Raw genomic sequence first — 20399 nt, forward strand, 5'->3', positions numbered from 1 at the left:
GATGTTTGGAGAAAATGTGACTAAGTACACTTTTTGATTAAATCCTACAGTACACTATCTGGTTTCTTGGAGAGATGTTTAAAACCCACCTCTCCCAGTGAAACCTCTGAAGGTTTTTCTGGTCATGATATGCTCACCTGCTCCACCTGAGCTGTAGAAAGTAAACTAATATTATCATGTGTGATAAAGTACTTTTAAAAAGTCACCCAACAAACAGTACTGCTAGTAATGTTCCTGTAAATTAAAAAAAAAAAAATCAGTTAAAAAAATAATTATCTTTGATGATCTCAGCAAATTTCTTCTTTACGTAAATGTTGAAGAACAAAAACTAGTATCACAACAGAGAAAACCAAATTTCTCTAGTTTTAATAGTTTTTAAAGCAGTATTAAAATGTTGAAACAAGCTTTTAAACAAAAACACAAAAAAGGTTGGTTTTTCAGTGTTTCTTTTAAAATCTGTTTGTTCCTTTCTGGAAATAAAATGTCTTTCCATGATGCTATCAAAGATACCCAGTAAAAATTTGTAACCTACTGCTGAGTTTTCTCATTTCTTGTGCATTCTTCCATAAATAACCTCCAAACCAAAACTGACCATTAAACTCAGTACATACCCATTCTCATTCTCTCTCTAGAATCCATTTGCCAAAAACAAAAACCCTAGCGACAATGCTTAAGTCTAACAATATCCATCCTCTTTAAAAGAACATTACCTTATAAAGCATCAGAGATACTTACAGCAGCTTGCAACAACCAACATTAAAAATGACTCTTTCCAAGTTAAAGTTAACAGAAACCATCATAAATTTTTCTATACAAGAGAAAGTACTTAGACTACACAAAATTAAATGAGTACTAAATACTATGGTACTTTTCACTAAAAAAAAATAAATGGTTAGTTAACAAAGGTTGTGTCTAACTCAGAACCAAAAGATTGGTGTATGCTTATCACATCTGACTTGGACTTATATTAATCAAGATAACTATTTCATAAATGTTTAAGGTCAATCAGTAGTTAAGTTGAAACAACTCTATACTGAAAGTGCAATCAATCATACCCATTAAGTTATAATAAGTAACAAATCACTAAAAAAAGGTAAGACCTAAGTATTCAAATTTTTATTTTGATGCATAGTATAAGAAATGGACTTTCAAGTCAACTGAATTTTATGGAAAATGAACAGCAAATAAATTAGACCCAAGTTAAAATAAAAGGTCAGCTAAATGTCCAAACCTAAGGATATAAGAACCACAGATAAATTTCGATTCCAGAGTCTTCTTTAAGAAGTCGAAGTCTTTCACACAACTTTGCTATGAACTGGTCCAGAGCATAACAGCATATAGGAATGCTTAACAAGGGTGGTGATCAGGAACACGTTTCCTGTAAGGATTACACAACATACACTTAAGAAAAAAGTCAACAGTGAAAATTAAACACATGACTGTAACCAAGAGTTTGTATCAAATACAATCATAGCTAGAATTCTACTTTTATTAAGACCATTATAACCCAATCCTCTACAAGATGTCTCTAACCTCATAACATCTCAATTATCATTTTACTAAAAGGACACAAAATCTGTGAAAAATGAAGGCCTGTAGTAATTCAGCAGTTCTCAACTTATTTTCCAGAAGATGACTAATATGTAGTTTCCAGAAAATGGTTAACTCATGTTTTCAACTAATATGTGTTATAGAATTTTACTAAATTAGTCAAAGACTGTTACTCTTAACCAGAAGTTGTAAATGACAAGGTTTTGAGGCCTCTAGATGAAAATCTCTGGATCACCATTCTAAACAAACAAAAAAACAAAACAAATGCCAATAGGTAAGGTGATAATGGGATCAATTAACTCCTCAATAGTACCTCTTGCATCTTAGTTGTTAAAACTTTTATTCTGCTAACCATATAATGAATGGCTCAGGAAGATGGCACGGTAGGGGTACTACTGCAATTATGTATTTAATGCCTGTTCAAGGAGCTAGGGCTTGAGAAACACTGCTTCTAGAGGCAAACATAACAGTTAAGAGAAGCAGAAAAGCATGAAAACAGACCCAAGGAGCACAGCATACTGGGATTATATAAAGAGATAAACTCTTCCAACCTCAGTAGCTTATGGGAGTATGACTAAAAGATGCCAAAAGATGTGTATACAGAAAGTTATCAAGCAGCTGTCAAAAGGCACTGATCCGGAAAACAAGTCCCCTAGATATTCTTAACTAGTATGAAAGGAAGTCCACAGCCCAGTACAGCCCAGTATATCGGAATTTTTATATATTTAATGGACATCTAACCTGCTAAAACAGTGTTACCAAATCAAGTGAGGTATTATAGTGTATTTTTCAAAGGTGGTTGAGGGAGCTGAATTATTGTGAAGATTTCTGAGTATGGCTATGTAACCTTTACCCCAACTCAGAGAAGTTTACAGAACTGTTTCCTTTTGCTATCATTCTGCTTAAAGACAATAGAAATCATAACTGCATTTAACCATTCTTGGTGGCACTATTTCCAAAAACCTTTCTGTCAACATTTTCCCTCACCAATTTTCCATTTCAAAATATGGAAAACTGGTAAGGAAAGTACTCCTCCTTATCCTATCCTCCCAATACCAGAAGCAGAGAATCTCTAGATTTTTCATTCCAGTCCTCTTTCCACTACACATCAAAGTAGATTTAAATAGCATTTCACCTATTCTCTCTACATCCAAATCACTATTTTCTATTCTTTCCTTCCTCTAATAGTATTAAGCTAGCTGTTACTCATAGAAGTCAATGAAATGAGTACTGCAGGGTTCTGCACATAAAAAGTCATTTGTAACTTTGTGCATTTAAGATAGAATTTTCTAGTAGCGTTCCTACTTCTCCAGATGAACTCCCTGTTCTATCTAAAACCAAGTCCCACTCTTGCTCTCTGATCTCCCATTCCCTCTCCTAGCTGCTTAGTGGACAACTCTCCTCTTCTGCATCAATCATTTCCTCACTCTTGGAAACTGCTCCCACTTACACCGGATTTTCAAAGTAAAGACCCATACCTCCTCTAGCTACTATCCCACCGCTCTGCTCACATTCACAAGACTCCCCCAAAAAGCTATATAAACTGTCTTTATTTCCTCTTTTTCTGCCCCCCTCCATTCCACTAAAACTTGTCAAGATTACCAAAGGCCTCTGTTATTAAATCCAATTTTAGGGTCAATTTTCAGTCCTTATCTTACTTGGCCTATTTGCATCATTTAAAAAATTTTTTATTTTATTTTTATTGACTTAGAGAGAGAGGAAGTGAGAGAGAGAGAAACATCGATAAGCGAGAACATTGACTGGCCGCCTCCTGCATGTCCCGCACAGGGGATATGGTCCACAACCTGGGCATGTGCCCTGACCGGGAATCGAACTGGTGACCTCTTGGTGCATGGGACAACCCTCAATCACTGAGCCACAGCGACCGGGCCTATTTGTATCATTTTGACAGATCACTCCTCCTCCATAAATCCCTTTTTCACTTGGCTTCTGGACACATATTCCTTTGGTTTTCCCTCCTACCTCAGAAACAGCCCTGACCACTCCAATCTTTAAAATTTTGTAATATGGAAAATTTCAAATGTATATAAAAGCAGAGACTATATCATGAATTCTCATGTAGCCATCACCCAGTTTAAAGAATTATCCAGCCCTGGCTGGTGTGGCTCAGCGGTTGGACCATCAGCTCACAAACAGAAGGGTCGAAGGTTCAATTCCCGGTCAAGGACATGTGCCTGAGTAGCCAATTCCCAGCCCTGGTCCAGTTTGTGCAGGAGGCAACCAATTGATGTCTCTCTCTCACATCAATGTTTCCTTCTCTCTCCCTCCCTCCCTTTTACTCTATCTAAAAAAAAAATCAATGAAAAACTATCCTCGGGTGAGGATTAATAAAAAAATATATAAATACATACCCATACTTCACATTCCTTTGCTGGTTGCTCTGGGAATCTTTCCAAACTTATAAATGGAATTCTCCAGTGCTCAGTCCTTAAAACTGCTATCCTTTTTTAGCTACATTCTCTCTTGGGGACTAGACCAGTCTAATGTATTTAATACCACATATAGGCTGATAACTCCTACAATAAAAACTACAGCTCCAACTTCTCTCCCAAAGTGCAGACTCAACTACTCAATTCAATTATTAAAAGACATCTCAAATATCCCAAACTGAAATCCTCTTCTTCCCTCCCAAAGACTCTCCCATCTCAGAAACTCTTTATTTCTCCCTACAAAAAACTTTGAATTATCCACAGTTCCCTTTCCTCTCATACCTTGTATCCAACCCATAATCAGATCCTACTGGCTCTACCTTCAAAATATAGATCTTTCATCAACCACTCTTCACCACCTTCACTCCTATCCCCTGGTCCAAGCCACCATCTCCTCTTCTCCCCGAACCACCACAAACAGGTAAAATAAATAGTTTTGGTAACTATTAATAAAACCATTAAAATTATTAACTGAATTTTCAAAAGTTAAGATTTCTGGGCCATTTAATAAAATTACTTTTACATGAATGAGTTTTTAAAAGAATGTGACACCTCAGAAAAGCTGCTGATGTAGGAACATGAATGGAACTCTGATCATTATATGCTTAAGAATATCGATATGGAAAAGTGTACCAGGACAGAAAATGACTAGAGCTGACTCATTATGATAAAAAGACATCAGTTCTTATTACCACATACCTTTCCCCTAAGCTCTCTGGTTCTTGACCTTTCCTAGCCTGGCTCTTTATGTGCCCTTTCAATCCTGAGAGCTACCCTGTGTCACCAAACGATGTTCCGCTAAGCTTTTCTGGCTTAAATCTAAGAGCTGTGATTACTATTTTAAACAACTTGCATAATACTTTTATCTAGGCAAAAATGGCTACATTTTCTATCAAATACCATTATTAAATATATGCAACTACCTATTTTTTTGTTTCCATGTTAATAATTTTTCTAATATTTCATAAAATGCTCCAATACCTTGGTGCTGCTTTGATGATGTTGTCCACACGCAGAATCACCTCTGCTGCTTCAGCTGCACTCAGAAGAACTTGTCGCTTCACTTGGAAACTTTCTGTTATACCCAGTATTGCCATGTCACCAATAGTACCTTCCTTCATATCTGGAAAGAAAAAGTATTTACTAAATACAGTTTAAACAATTATCAAAACATCACTAATGACTTACAAATGAAATTAATCCTGTTATAAAAATAAAACACCTAATGACTCAACTCTATCACTCAAGAAAAGCCTTTTAAAAAATCAAAACATCGTCCTGGCCAGTTTGGCTCAGCAGTGAGAGCGTCGGCCTGCGGTCCAGAGAGACCTGGGTTAGGTTCCCGCTAAGGGCGCGTACTTAGGTTGCAGTTTGTCCCTGGCCCTGGTTGGGTCGTGCGGGTGACAGCCACTCGATGTGTCCCTTTCACGTCGATGTTTTTCTCTCTCTCTCTCTCCCCACCCCCCCCCACTCTGTCTGAACAAGAAATGAAAAAATGTCCTCAGGTGAGGATTAAAAAAAATAATAATAAATCAAAACATCAACTACTGATTATTTGTAGTAATGGAGGGCAACTATGTCAAATAATAAAAATTACATACAAAACATTAGATTACCTATCTTCATCAACATATATATAAAATCCTTACAGATTCGCTCGTCACTAGTTGCCATGAATTCTTAAGCACTGGAAGAGAGAATTTAGAAGTCATCTAGTTTTTTGAGAATCCTACTTCATCTGTGTTCAAATCATTATTCATCAGCTCTCTCTTGTCTAGTAACAGGATTGAATAGTTTGATATTTTTCAATCTGAATTAAATTTGCCTTTTTGGCCACTTCTATCTATGTATCAGAGATCTGCACTCAAGAATGTTCTCAGAATAAGTATACTGTGAGATTAGGAGTTGACAGTGATTTTAACAGATATAATAAGTAGTTTATGTACTTAAATTAAATTCTGTAGTTGTAATTTAACAAACTACTTACAAGTCTTCCAACTAGATTTATACCCTTTATGAAGTAACAAAGTTTGGCAGTATCGAGAATATGAAGTAAAACACTTTCCTAGAATATATAATGCTTACAAAAGGGCCACAGGAGTCTTTTATATGGTTATCATGAGAATTCGTTTTCAGAAAAAAGGTAAAGAACTTGGTAAAGAGTTAGTTTTAACAACTACAAGGTCCCAATTGATTTCTCACCCAGTCCCGAAGTTGTCTTGCCTTCACTGTGGGCAGCTCGGAGCTGTGCCACCAGATCCGCGCTGTCATAGCCTGCATTGTCAGCAATAATAGTCGGCAACTATAAAGTGAAGATGACAAATGGTTACTGTCTAGTCTAGTATAATTCACTTATGCCTAACTAGAATAGCTTTTAAAAATTACATATTTGGAAACACTGTAAAATCTGCTTCCTTTTAATTACTGTCCATAAAGAGGATAAACTCCAGAATCAAATTTAAAAGTGTTGTCAACTAGTTCTTTTTCTTAAAGCCAAGAAAATATTTTCTGTTCAAATGAACTTACCATTCTCAGTGCTTTAGCATAAGACTCCATTGCAACAGCTTCTTTACCTGGTGTTTTACTGGCAAGCTGTGTCACAGCATGAGCCATCAGCATCTCTGAACAGCCTATGGATTAAAAATTCAGTAAAATACCATTATGCTTAGTTGTCTCGAAAGATAGTAAATGACCGACTTCCCTTAGATAAGTCAAGCATTTTAAAATTAAGTGCAAAGGCAATATATAGTTTCTATATGAACCATTAAAACCACTGAAAATTTATAATATACTTTAAGAAATAAAATATGTTTTACCTCCTCCATAAACTGTTCTCGAATCCTTCACAGTTTGAGCAAGAACACAAAGAGCATCATGCAAAGATCTTTCTGCTTCATCTAAAATTTGTTGAGTGGCACCACGAAGAACAATAGTGCAAGCCTCACCTGATGTTAAAAAATAATATTCTTATGTCACAATGAGCACTTAATTATAAAACATAAAAATTTGCCTTCTATCATTTATGTAGGTATTGGTTATATTACTTTATTTTGAAAGCTGACATTCTTCCATTGTTACATTCCCTTCGCTAACAATTCATGTTCATAACAGTTATAAATTATGTAAAAAACAATTATGTTGAAAATGCACTGTTCACAAAGATAAAATTAATATAAGGCTGACCTCAAAAGAGATTAAAATTAACATATACCATGCTTCACAAGAATTAAAACACATCATATTCTAGTAACTATGTAACTGTTTGTTTCACTTAACCAGAGCCTATTAAAGATTTAGGAACCTATACCAGAATCTACATGATCACTCACCAAGGGCTACCCCAGAAAAGTGAATGAGTTTATCTTCTCCAATCATGACTTCCTCAATAAGTTTGCAACTTCCAAGCTTCACTAGTTCTGGGTGATCAAAGGTAGAGGCAATTTCACCACCTATGAACACAAATATAATTAAATGCACAACAGGTTCAAACTTGTTTTTTTAAACAAGTAGTAACAAACAGATAACATTTCTAAAAGTTGATTTCTTATTATATGCCAACCACTCTTTAATGCACCTCGTATGAATTGGCTGATTAGTCTTAACAACTCAGATAAGATAGGTTCCATTACTATCATTTAGAAATAATAAAATTAAGGCAAAAAGATGTTTACTTTCTTATCCAAGGTCACATAGCTTCAACAAATAAAGCTGGGACTCAAATCCAAGCAGTGGCTTCAAACCTATATGCAGATACTGTATACTACTCACCTCCCAAAGGTTAAATTGAAACTTTAACATTTACCTTGAAGTCTGAATTTAAATACAAATTCTCTTCTGAATCCAGTCTAGAAGACCAGTAATCTTATAACTCAATTTTCCAAAACAAAAATGAAAATATTTAACTAGTCCTATTATGTCAACAGATACACTTGATATCTGCTAATTACCACTATAACTGAGATGTCAGAAAGCCCCTGTAATGCCTAGAAAAGGGGTGATGGTATACTGAGAATTTCCCAGAGCAAACTTAACTGAGGTGTCAAAAAAGTAAGCTGTCTGAAAAAGAGTACTCCACTGCTTACTAGACACTGTACTCCCCCAATCCATAGACTGTTTTCCCCTCAATAATGGACATCAAACTCACTGCTAAACTGTTTTAGTTTGGTCATTTGACAATTTTGGCAACAAGACGGAACCTGAAAACAGCAGTGAGATTCCAAGACGGCTCCTAAAGATCTTGTGGGCTAATGAAGTTAACGAAAACAGGCTCACACTGTATTTCAGCCTTATTCAGCATTATTCAGTGACAGATGGAAACAAACAACCAAAGTGTCCCTCAGTAGATGACTGGATAAATAAGAGGTGGTACACGTATACAGTGAAATACTATTCAGCACTAATAAAAGATGAATACTGCCACTGCAACAACATGGATGGATCTTGAAAATATCATGCTAAGTGAAGTAAGTCGGAAAAAAAAAATCAAGAATAAGATTGTATTCATATGTGGGACATAAAACTGAAAGCAACAAATGAACACACAAGAAAAACAATTCATAAACACAGACAACGGTATGGTTGTTACCAGAGGGAAGGGGAGTGGGAAAATAGAAAAGGGGATCAAATACATGGTGACAGAAGGAGACTTGACTCTGGGTGGTGGGCACAATGCAATCTACAGCTGATGTATCATAGAAATGTACACTTGATACCTATTTAATTTTATTAACCAATGTCACCCCAATAAATTTAACAAAAGTAAAGGATTGATTAAATAAGTTCATTTTATTCCCTATGTCTTATTTCTATTCCTATTTTTCCTCCATCTTCCATGCTATAAACTGAAAGGGTCAGCCATTTCCTTTCCTGGTTATTAAGCAAAAGTTAGATTTCCATTTTAAAATCCTTTTCTCTAACTCTTTACTCTCTCTTTTAACAAAGTAGATTCCCCCTATCTTCGACCAATCCCTTTTCTACTCCTTACCCAATATAAATGCTGAATAATTGATGCTTTACATTTATTTTATAATTAATTTATAAAAAGAACTCTGGTCTTCCAAACTCTAGTAATTTATATTCATCTGTATAGCTGAAGTTCTTTTTGCTTGGCAAATTCCTGAGACTTTGTTTTCTAGACTTGAGATCCAATAGATATGTGGGACATCATATCCAAAATGTGAGACTAATTTACCTTTTGAGAATTTTCACTTATCCTATACCCACCCATCCATCCACATCTGCTTACAAGGTATTTCTTGATATTTGCAAGAATCAATTTCACACAACTTGACACACATAGGCTGACAGGATGGGAGGCACCATGTAATCAACTTCAGTTGGTGTGATTGGTGCAGTCAATTTTCTTGAGTATATGTGGCAATTTCATGCATCAAGTCCTTATGACATCAGTTTATCCCATGAATGTGCTATCATACACATTTCTTATGTCTTTAATTTTGTTGCATTGAAGGAAGAATTACATAAATATATGAGCATCTTAAGTTTTATCACCGTAAGATTCAAGTATGCCATGGCTTTTAAAGAACCTTAATCAGAGTGTAGGTAAATCCACTTCAAAGTAATAAGAAAAAAGTCTCTTTTTAGATCAGAAGATTATGCTTCTCAGATGATTAAAAATGGCTTAAGAAGTAATTCCGAGATAAGACCAATTCTACTCTCTACATTAATGAGTATCCTTTAATTTCTTCTAATACTCTTGGTGGCTCCAAACTGAATTCAACATTCCCACTCAGCTGGTGTGGCTCAGTGGATTAAGCATCATCCCATGGACTGAGGTAGGTCCTGGTTTGATTCCCTGGTCAGGGTGCAAGCCCAGGTTTCAGGCTCCATCCCCAGCAGGGGGAGTGCAGGAGGCAGCTGATCAATGTTTCTCTCTCTCTCTCCCTTCCTCTTTCTAATAAAAAAGTAAAAAAAATAAAAAATAAGAAACATTACCAGTGGCTTTGCATCCCAAACCCCAATCTCCTCAATTCTCATCGCCAGATCCCAGACCAACTTTCCAAACCATTCATTCATTTTTAAGGACATGAAAATTAAAAGAAGGTTTTTAATACTTAGTTTTTCCAAGGCTAATTAGAGGTTAATTAAAAAAACATTACCACAATAAAAAGTAAATAAATTGCACTCTATGTCATTTTTATTTAGACATACTTTATCTGTAAACATAATTTCTATTGTTACACAACTGGGATTAATACAACTCATACTTCTTCTGAAGGGTGTTGGAGTATACTAACTTTTCATCATACATTGATGAACTGCTTCAAACTTATTTTTTTAAATATGTTTTTATTGATATTTTAGAGAGAGGAAGGGAGATACAGAAACATCGATGTGAGAGAGGCACATTGATCAGCTGCCTCCTGCACATCCCCTACTGAGGATTGAGCCTGAAACCCGGGCAGACCAGGAATCAAACCTGGACCTCTCAGTCCACAGGACAACACTCAGAAATGTTTTAAAAATAACAAAACAATGTTTAAGTCCTTGACCCACTCTCCGGCAGATCATTAAATGTTTAGTAAAGATTCTATCATAACTCTAGTACCATACCAGACACAACACATTAAACTACTCACTCAGCACTAGAAATAAATGAGTGAATAAACCAGGTAAAATGTAAAATCCTTTTCTTAAAGCTCCAGTTTATATAGACTTCATGTTTAGAATAGTGGTTCTGTGGGTTTGTGAGAAATAATGCAGTATGTATCTTAAAAACAATACAAAAAAAAGAAACCTGGCATATAATTTAGTATATTAAAAATAATGTAACTAAAGATATCCAGAAAGTGTAAATCAGATTTCAGAATAACTGTTTAGATTCTAAATTCCTTAAAACGATTTCTCTAGTCTCCGAAGAGTTACATATACAGTTGATCCTTGAACAACATGGGTTTGAACAGCATGGGTCTACTTATGAGTGGGCTTAAAAAACTGAGCCCATGCAGTTCAAACCTATCATCTTCAAGGGTCAACTTTTTCCATCACAATTGGGTGGGAAGGGCAGACTATTAAATTTTTGCGGTCAAGTTATATGTGGATTTTTGAGACTGCCCAGGGCTGGGAGTTGGCACCCCTAATGCACCCTCTGTTGCTCAAGATCAACTGTACTAAAACTCAATAAATCCACGAGTGATTATTATGTTTGTTAGAAATTGGCCCATACCTGTGACAAGAGCCAGGCGTTCCACACCAGCAAAATCTGCATGTTCAATAGCCATAACTCCAGCAGCACCAAAGAGCTGTTCAGGATAATTATAAATTAACTGCCTAAAAATAAAATACATAAATATATTGTCACTTCACAAGATAAAATACATTAGACCAAAAAGAAAAAACTGTTACTGCAACAGTAATCAAAGAAATGCAAATTAGAACATACCATTTCTGTCCTGGCCAGTTTGGCTCAACGGTTAGAGCGTCAGCCTGCGGACCCGAGAGTCCCAGGTTTGGTTGCCACAAAGGGCACATACCTCAGTTGCAGTTTGTCCCCAGCCCTGGTTGGGGTCGTGTGGGTGACGATCACTTGATGTGTCTCTCTCACATCAATGTTTCTCTCTCTCTCTCTTCCTCCCTCTCTCCCTCCCACTCTATCTGAAGATAGATGCAAAAATGTCCTCAGATAAGGATTAAAAAAAATAAAAAGACACCATTTCTTACCTATACAATAATTTATAACACTAGTGCATCCCTGCTAGTATTAAAAAAAGATGTTTTTAAAATATCGCTATTGGTGGTATAACCTAGAAAACAATTTAACAGTAATGCAACAAAAGCATGTCAATATTCATAAGCTTTAATTCCACTCCTGATAATCTATAAGAAAATTAGATATAAAAACATGTAATGAAGACGTTTGTTTGTAAGAATTTTTATACAGAATAACAAAATTTGCCAGTGACCCAATGTCCACTAGGAGTGTGTTTGTATAAATCACAATTTACAAATTATAAAAAATTTGCAATTTTAAGTAAAAATATCTACTGCTAGATTTAAAAAGTAAGTTATAAGTTCACAGCACATGATCACCACTAAGTGAAAAACTGAAACTAGAACACCACAAACATACACACAAATGTCAACTTAGGCCCTGGCCAGTTTGGCTCAGCAGTTGGAGCGTCAGCCTGTGGACCAGAGTCCTGAGTTCGGTTCCCACTAGGAGCACGTACCAAAAAAAAAAGTCAACTTAGTAAAGGAAAGAATCCCTGAAATAAAACCCTAGATTGTTTATCCTTTTCTATTTTCCAAAATGAGCATATGTTACTTTTACAACAAGAGTAAAAAGAACATCTGTTAAAAGTCTGTAAAGAGCCCTGGCCAGTTTGGCTCAGCGGTTAGAGCATCGGCCTGAGGTCCAGAGACCCCGGTTCAGTTCCAACTAAGGCCATGTACCTCGGTTGCAGTTTGTCCCTGGCCCTGGTTGGTCGTGCAGGAGGCAACCACTTGATGTGTCCCTTTCACGTCGATGTTTCTCTCTCTCTCTTCCTCTCTCCCTCCCACACTCTATCTACAAAAAACGGAAAAATGGCCTCAGGTGAGGATTAAAAAAAAAAAAAAAGTTTGTAAAGATGTTTGCCCAATTATAATTAGTATAATGCACTGTTAGGCAAAATGTCTTATCAGAGTCACAGGTCACATAGAAGTTTAGAAACTTACTTTTAAAAAGCCCAAAACATCTGGCCTAAAACAATTATTTTTCATTAAAATTTATCTCTGCAGCCATTTCACTAAAACGTGATGTTTCTTATGGTATTTTCCCCATTCAAAACAATCTATAAAAGCCTTAATTACTGACGGTTAAGAATAATTAAGAAAGGTTTACATATATTTTTGTTCATACAAATTAAAAGTCCTAAATATTCTTAATATTTTCATCTCATTCTTGTTTTATTTCTATGCTATTAGCATTTTGCTACTTCAGACTCCGATCACTTAAAAAAATTAATTCTCCTCCAAACATGTGTATATTATAGCCAAAACTAGTAACATAAGAGCCAAATCAGAAACTGTTCTTTTTAACATAAAAAGGTTTAGTAAAGTATAATCACAAAATATCACTAAAATCATTGTAATGCAAATGCTTTACTGTACAATTATGTTTATATTTGAAAAAAACAGCAGTTCCTAAATAAATCGCTAATTCAATATAAGGTATTTTCATAAGCCTTTTTAGAAAAAAATCCTTTCTTAGATCATTACAAATATTGTTAGCACAAAAATAGGCAGACCTGTTAATAAAGCAATTTATCCCATGCTTAAGAATACGTTCAACTTTCTCCTTCATTTTTTCCTTTTCTGCATGTTCTATTTCAGCAACCTTTGCTGTAGAATCGACTCTTACACGGGAACCAAATATCTAAAAAGAAAGCAGAAAAACAGCATCACTTTCATTACTCTTCAGAGTCCCATAGCATATGTAAACATTTTTATGTAAATACACCAAAAAATATATGCATGTGTGTATATATTCATGTATATTCTAAACTTTTTAGTGCAACGTATTCCCAGCCCGAGTTTATAGCAGCTAGCACTAGTTTCAAAAAATGTAAACATACCTTTATTTTGTCTGTATCCATACCAGTATTTGCAATAAGAATTTTAGCATTTTCAATTCGCTTTGGTTGATTTACTCCAATTTTTTTATCCAACAGAAAGCCTACAATGTAAGGGTGGTATTGTATTAAATACTTTACAGTTGAGTTAATTTTTACAAAGTTGTATGCATAATCAAATTACTTTCAAAGAATGCATTTAAGTCTAATTTAAGACTTTAATAGTTAGACTAAGTCTAAGCTCCTACATCCTATAAAGGACTCCATTAGAACAGTGATCACAAAAATCAATTTAGTAGGTCATTTAAAAAACAATATATATAAGAAAAATTTTAGAGCACAGCAAAAATATTAAGAGTAAACATAGTACTTTAAAACTTTTATCAGATACACGGTCTATTACATACACACCGATGTGAGTTGCAATGTAAAAGTATTAAGTCCAGCCCTGGCTGGTTTGGCTCAGTGGTTAGAGTGTCGACCTGCGGTCCTGAGAGACCCGGGTTCGGTTCCCGCTAAGGGCGCGTACCTTGGTTGCAGGTTGTCCCCAGCCCTGGTCGGTCGTGCGGGTGGCAGCCACTCGATGTGTTCCTTTCACATCAATGTTTCTCTCTCTCTCTCTGTTCCTCTCTCTCCCTCCCACTCTACCTGAACAAAAAAATGGGAAAATGTCCTCGGGTGAGGATAAAAAAAAAAAAGTATTAAGTCCACTATTACTAGCTTAAAACCAACACAAGAGAAAACAAGCTGTGAAAATTTAGATACACAAGGTATTATTAGAAATGACTGAGATTTGTAAAGAACTGAGGCTGGTGATAAAATGAAAAAGCTATGGACAATGGAGTCTGACAAACAAAGCCCCAATCATGTCCCTGTCTGCAAACTTGGACAACTTATTCAACCTTACTCATCTGGAAAACAGGAATATAACCAGTGACATAGATATTAGTTACCAGTGTAGGGCCCTGCTGATTCAATACTATCATACAAGCATAGTATTGCCTCTCTCTTCAGGTTTCTTTTAGAAACATACGTAAATTTTACCTTATTAAGTCGTCATCATCTTGGATTTTATGCTCTATTAAGTTGAATCTAATTCTCACTCACTGGATCAATATCATAAGGAATAAGATTTTAAGTAAAATTCCTATTAGAATGCCTGGCACAGAACAGAAATTAAAAGAATGGTAGCTATCCTTGTTTTATCTTTTCCTACCACCAGCCCCTATTAAAAATGCTAGAGCTCATGAACATAAATTCAACCAAGAATGTTTTTATAACTGTTACTCCCTTGGAAGATACAAATGATGTACAGCAACACCTGGACTCTAAATCACTGGTAAAGCAGAAATTGTAAAGCACAACTTATTTTTTTGTCTTCTCTATAGAAGAGAATCCCTATACCACCTTCTATAGGCCATCTTATAAAACAAACACAATGTAAAGGTACTTGGAAAATTCCTATGAACAAAATACACCAGTACTAGGGACACAGCAGTTGCTAAGACTCATTTATCACTCTCTGAGAATATCAAGAACTGTATCTTCAACACCTGCCAACTAAATGATTTGACTCAACCCAGACCCCTCCAGGAGAACACATGTAATTCTGAAAAAAGTACCATTTGAAAACAGCTGACTTCTAGTAAAAGAAAACTGTAATTTCTCTTTACTAGAGACCAAAAATATCTTCATGATATAAAGTAAAATGTAGATATTATCAAAGAAATGCTGGTATGGTGTGAGAAGATGAAGGACACTGTCAATTCAACAATGGATTAAAATGACAAAAATGGATGCAATATTTTTGTCCTTAAAGATAGGGTTTCTATCTCTCTCCCTTCCTCTCTCTCTAAAAAATCAATGAAAACATATTTATAGCCCTGGCCGGTTTGGCTCAGCAGTTAGAGCATCGGCCCCCAGTCCAGAGAGGCCTGGATTCAGTTCCCGCTAAGGGCACGTACCTCGGTTCCAGTCTGTCCCCGGCCCTGGTTGGGGTCGTATGGGAGGCAGCCACTCAATGCGTCCCTTTCACGTCAATGTCTCTCTCCCTCTCTCTTCCTTCCACTCTGAACAAAAATGGAAAAATGTCCTCGGGTGAGGATAAAAAAAGAAAAAATTTACAGCCCAGCCAGTGTGGGTCACCGGTTGTCGACCCATGCACCAAGAGGTCGCCAGTTCGATTCCCTGTCAGGGCACATGCCTAGGTTGTGGGCCTAATCCCCAGTGGAGGGCACGCAGGAGGTGGCCAAAAGATGTTATCATTCATCAATGTTTATATCTCTCTCCCCTTCTCCCTTCCTCTCTCTCTAAAATTCAATAAAGAAAAAAAAATTTATTTATAAAAAAAAAAAAAGGTCGTTTTCCCACATTCAACATACATACATACATACCTTCATCTAAATAGGAATCTGCCAGACTTCCTCCGAGCTTCTTGATGACATGGATTGCCTCCAGATTACCAGAGCCTTTCAATCTGAGAACAGCTTCAACAGCTAACTTAGTAAAGTGATCTTTGTGATGAGTAAGAAGTTTGGAGGATAACGTTGTTCCCGCAATATTCATTAAATCTTGGCGAAATTTAACTTCATCAGAACTACAAAACAACCAAACAAAAAAAAAAAAACCTCATGACTTTCTTCAAATGAAATGCTTGTATTTGCTTCTTCATTCTTAAATATTTCTTCAAAGATAGCAGCCCTATTTTACTCTTCAAAACTTATTCAGATACATGTCTGTCAATAATTTCACCCCAACCAGTCAGGGTTAACATGGTAAGAATTAAACCTCACCAATAAGCAAGAATTGCAAATTAAAGAATACTGTATTCCCCACCAAACTGGCAAACTACTAAAAAAAAAAAGCCCAAGCAGACAAAAGCATACCAAACACCGTCAAGAACATTAAGAAACAGGCACTATTATACAGAGAAGTGCAAATTAATCAGTATTTTTCTGGATTACTTATAATGTAAATAAAAACAACTTAAAGCACACACATTATCTTTGAACCCAGCAATACTTCTTGAAATATTTTTCTGTAACAAGTTCATCACAACATAAAGCTAAACACTGTCAAAACACTAATCTCCAACTACAGATAGGTAAATTATACTAAAGTAATATAATCAAATGCATTCCTCAATTAAAAATATAGAAAATACTGACATCCAGATTATGTGGTTGTTATTCAACTTCGTTAAAGAGGCTAATATCCCTCTACACAATGCTACTACTTGTTTTACTTATTGTGATTATCTAGGCAAAAAAATGAAAACCCAAACTTTAACTTTTGTGGGTTTCTCTGGAGGGTAACGTGGGTTTTTTGGTTGGGGCGGGATGAAGCAGCAGTATCATTTTTGTATATGTTTTTCTTGTTCTCTAGCCTTTGTGCATTGATCATTCTTTGGACAGAATGTCAAATGTTTAAAACAGTAATGTTTTGGTATACCAACCCATGATCGACTGCAGAATTCAACAGAGCTTGTCTTGCTGCCTTTGTGGCTTCTCTCCAACCCGCAATGATGGTCTGTGGATGAATCTTTCTTGCAATTAAAGATTCTGCTTCCTATTAATAGTGGAAAATACTTGTTAAAATGTAGGATGCAAGGACTTCATTATTTCTGACATTTAAAACCACAGAAGCAAACACAACTAATAAAATGAAGTTGAAATTGCTCATAGTCTTACCCTTAGTAATTCTGCTGCTAAAACAGTAACAGAGGTAGTGCCATCACCAACTTCATCATCCTGAACTCTTGACATATCTAGAAAAAAAAGTTAGTCATTAACTCACTTATATTTGATTGTGCCTCTTAAATGACTTCTCTGTAGCCTACCTAATCCTCCAAATATACCCACTACAATCCAAATCTTACTTTAGGTTCCCTCACCTGACAAATTCTTTGTAACTTTTCAGTCTAAAATGCAATACTTTTACCATCAATAATAAATGGCACTCCAGAAGCTTTTATTTTAATAATGGCAATAATTAAAAAGTGGAAAACAGTTCATCGAAAGTACAGTTAGTCAACACAGCCTATTTAAATTTTGTTTCAAGCTCTGGCTAGGTAGCTCACTTGGTTAGAGCGCCATCCCTATATAACAAGGTTGCAGGTTCAATCCCTGGTCAAGGCACATACAAGCATCAACCAATGAATGCATAAATAAGTGAAACAACAAATCAATGTTCTCGCTCTCTTCCTCTGAAATCAATAAATAAAAGTTAAAAAAAAACGATGTTTCAAAATGTTAACAAAACACTATCATCTTCAGACTCACCAACCAGAACTTTAGCTGCTGGATTATCAACTCCAATGTTTTTAAGAATAGTTGCACCATCATTGGTCACCATAAGGGAGGCATCTCGTCCACTGCTTAACAGAATTTTGTCCTAAAAGGAACATACATATTTGGCTCAAGTTAGGATCTAAGTACATCTTGAACAATGCACAGGTCAATCAATATCCTCATATACTGTTAATGGGTAAATATCCTGTATTTGGCAGCATCCATTCAAATTTTTTAAGTGCATACACTCCACAAGCAAATCTTGGTATCTATCCCTAAAAACACTAGAACAAGGGAGACATGAACAACATTGTTTCAGCACTATAATAGCCAAAACAATGGAAACAAACTAAGTGTCACTTAATTGAGTCATAAACGTAAAACTAATTTGACACTTAGAGGCAGAATGTTAACGAAGCAAACTGCAGAGAAGTTACATATAAATAATATCTATGATAAAACAAAGTATTATCTTACAAATATATAAGAATATACATAATATGTAAGATACACATAAATGAACAAAAATTTTGAGAAGATTTACATCCTAAAGGTAATAGTAGCTGTCACTAGGAAGGGAGTGGGAGTGAATGAGACTTCAACAATACGGGTACTGTTTAGATTTTCAGTAAGGAGAACATATCCATGTCACACCTGTATAATTAAGAGTTTCAAAAATAAAAAAGCATTTAAAAAGTATGTTATTTATTGTGTATACTGCCACTAAGGGTTCTAAAACAATATAAAAAAAAAATAGAGATTTCCTTTTTTTCTCACCATGCCTTTGGGTCCCAAGGTGCTCTTTACCAAGTCTCCAATAGCAATGGCCCCGATAAAGGAAGACTGGAGTAAAAAGCAAAGAGATTGTCAAAATCAGTTCGAGTCTTGAAGTTGTAAAAGTACAACTGTATCTTTAAAAGAATAAGGGAAACAAAGTTTACCAGACGAGCTGTCTCTGCTCTCTCTTCATCAGCTCCAGCCTTGAAGATGTTGACAGGTGCAAGGGAAAGGGACGCCTAAAAAGAAAAATCAAGAACCAGTTTGAATACCAATATCCTTTAAAACATTTTTAAATGTCATCTTTTACTTTTCAATTAGAGTTGACATTCAATATTATTTTATATTAGTTTCAGGTGTCCAGCACAGTGGATAAACATTTATATAATAAGAACGTGATCCCTGGGATAAGTCTAGTACCCACCTGAATGACAATATATTTTAATACATATATTTAGATGTCTTCCATTAGACTTACAAGTAGGTAGATAAGAAAAAATTAATTTACAGAATACGTAGTGTACTTTTTCAAACAAATGAAATTGTTTATCGGGCAGTCATTTATTTAAGGGGGAGGAGGGACTTCTAAAAGATGTATAAAGAAGGCGACCTTGCATTCTGGATCTACAAGTGCTCAAGGAATAAAAATTATACACTAAAGAGATTGACTGTTAAGAATAGCAAGAGGAAAGATGATTTCAGTCTAAGGGTAAGTCAGGCCGGGGTTTAGGCCACTAGCGGAACAACCGCCAGACAGGAGGCAACGCAGCGGCCCTGTCTCCACCCGACCCGGCCGCTCCAGGCTCCGCCCGAGGAAGGCGGGGCCTGCCTCGCCGACCCGCCCCGGGCACTAGAAATTTCTTTGCTTGAGGTGCCCGGGGCCTCAAAGTTGTGAGACAGGAGAGCCCGTGTCAGAACTAGACGCGGGCTCGGAGACCCACCCCAATCCCTGGCCCAGAAGAAGGGCTTCACCGGCGGGAGGGGCGCAGGCCACACGCCGCGGCCCGCGCCATGTGCGGCGGCTCCAGGGGGCAGACACAGGAAGCCTGCGGCGCTGCGAGGACAAGAGGGGGCTAGGGGGGCGGAGGGCACGGCGGGGTATGGCGGGGTATGGCGGGGTATGGCGGGGTATGGCGGGACAGGCCCAGGAGGGCCAGGCTCACCATGGTTCCGAAGACTCGGCCACTCACGCTACTCCCTCACAGCTCACACCCGGGATCAGAGGGACGAGAAGCCGGATGTGACGCCACACGCTCTGCCGCAGGGGCGGAGCCTCGGCCCGCAAGCCGCTCCTGCCCAGCGCCGCTCGCAGGGGAAGGGAAGGGAGCCCCGCGGGTCGTAAAAGCAGCTCATCGCACGGGGGGGCGGGGCCTCGGCTCGCGCCCCGCCCCCTGTGGCACCAACGGCTCCGGAGGGGAGAGGGGTGGGTCTGACATTTCGCGTGGGGCGAGGCGGATGGCTGTAGAAGCCCCAAGAACAAAAGAGACGCTGCGCTCTGGGCTTGCCATGGTATTGGGATTCCTGCTCACACGTTTTTCTTAAATTTAATCTTTAAAATTTTGATTTAAAGTTCCACATGTATACACGTTAAAGTGTTATATACTAGTAATGAAGAACATAATTCACCAGCCCCATCCCTTCCTCTCCCCAGAGGCCATCACTCTCGACTTTTTTGGCTTTGTTTCTTGGGGGGGGGGATACTTTCCATCAAATTCCTAAGTAATATTTTAATTGTTATTTTCATATTATTTATTGAATGT

At 36.9% G+C, this 20399-nt stretch overlaps 1 protein-coding gene across 1 annotated transcript; it reads right to left on the bottom strand.

The window, feature by feature from the left end:
* Positions 1-1101: 1101 nt before the first annotated feature.
* Positions 1102-19905, bottom strand: CCT2 (chaperonin containing TCP1 subunit 2). The gene is made up of 16 exons (XM_036251760.1): positions 19803-19905; positions 18804-18878; positions 18640-18705; positions 17854-17965; positions 17263-17339; positions 17028-17140; positions 15967-16169; positions 13577-13677; positions 13250-13377; positions 11188-11291; positions 7331-7450; positions 6818-6946; positions 6528-6631; positions 6204-6303; positions 4983-5124; positions 1102-1378 (listed from the first exon to the last, which is right to left on the bottom strand). The coding sequence occupies exons 1-16, from the start codon at positions 19803-19805 to the stop codon at positions 1348-1350; spliced, it is 1608 nt and encodes a 535-aa protein (XP_036107653.1). The 5' UTR covers positions 19806-19905; the 3' UTR covers positions 1102-1347.
* Between the last annotated feature and the right edge of the window lie 494 nt (positions 19906-20399).

The sequence above is a fragment of the Molossus molossus genome, unplaced genomic scaffold, assembly GCF_014108415.1.
Source record: "Molossus molossus isolate mMolMol1 unplaced genomic scaffold, mMolMol1.p scaffold_m16_p_10, whole genome shotgun sequence".
In the NCBI taxonomy this organism is placed as follows: Eukaryota; Metazoa; Chordata; class Mammalia; order Chiroptera; family Molossidae; genus Molossus; species Molossus molossus.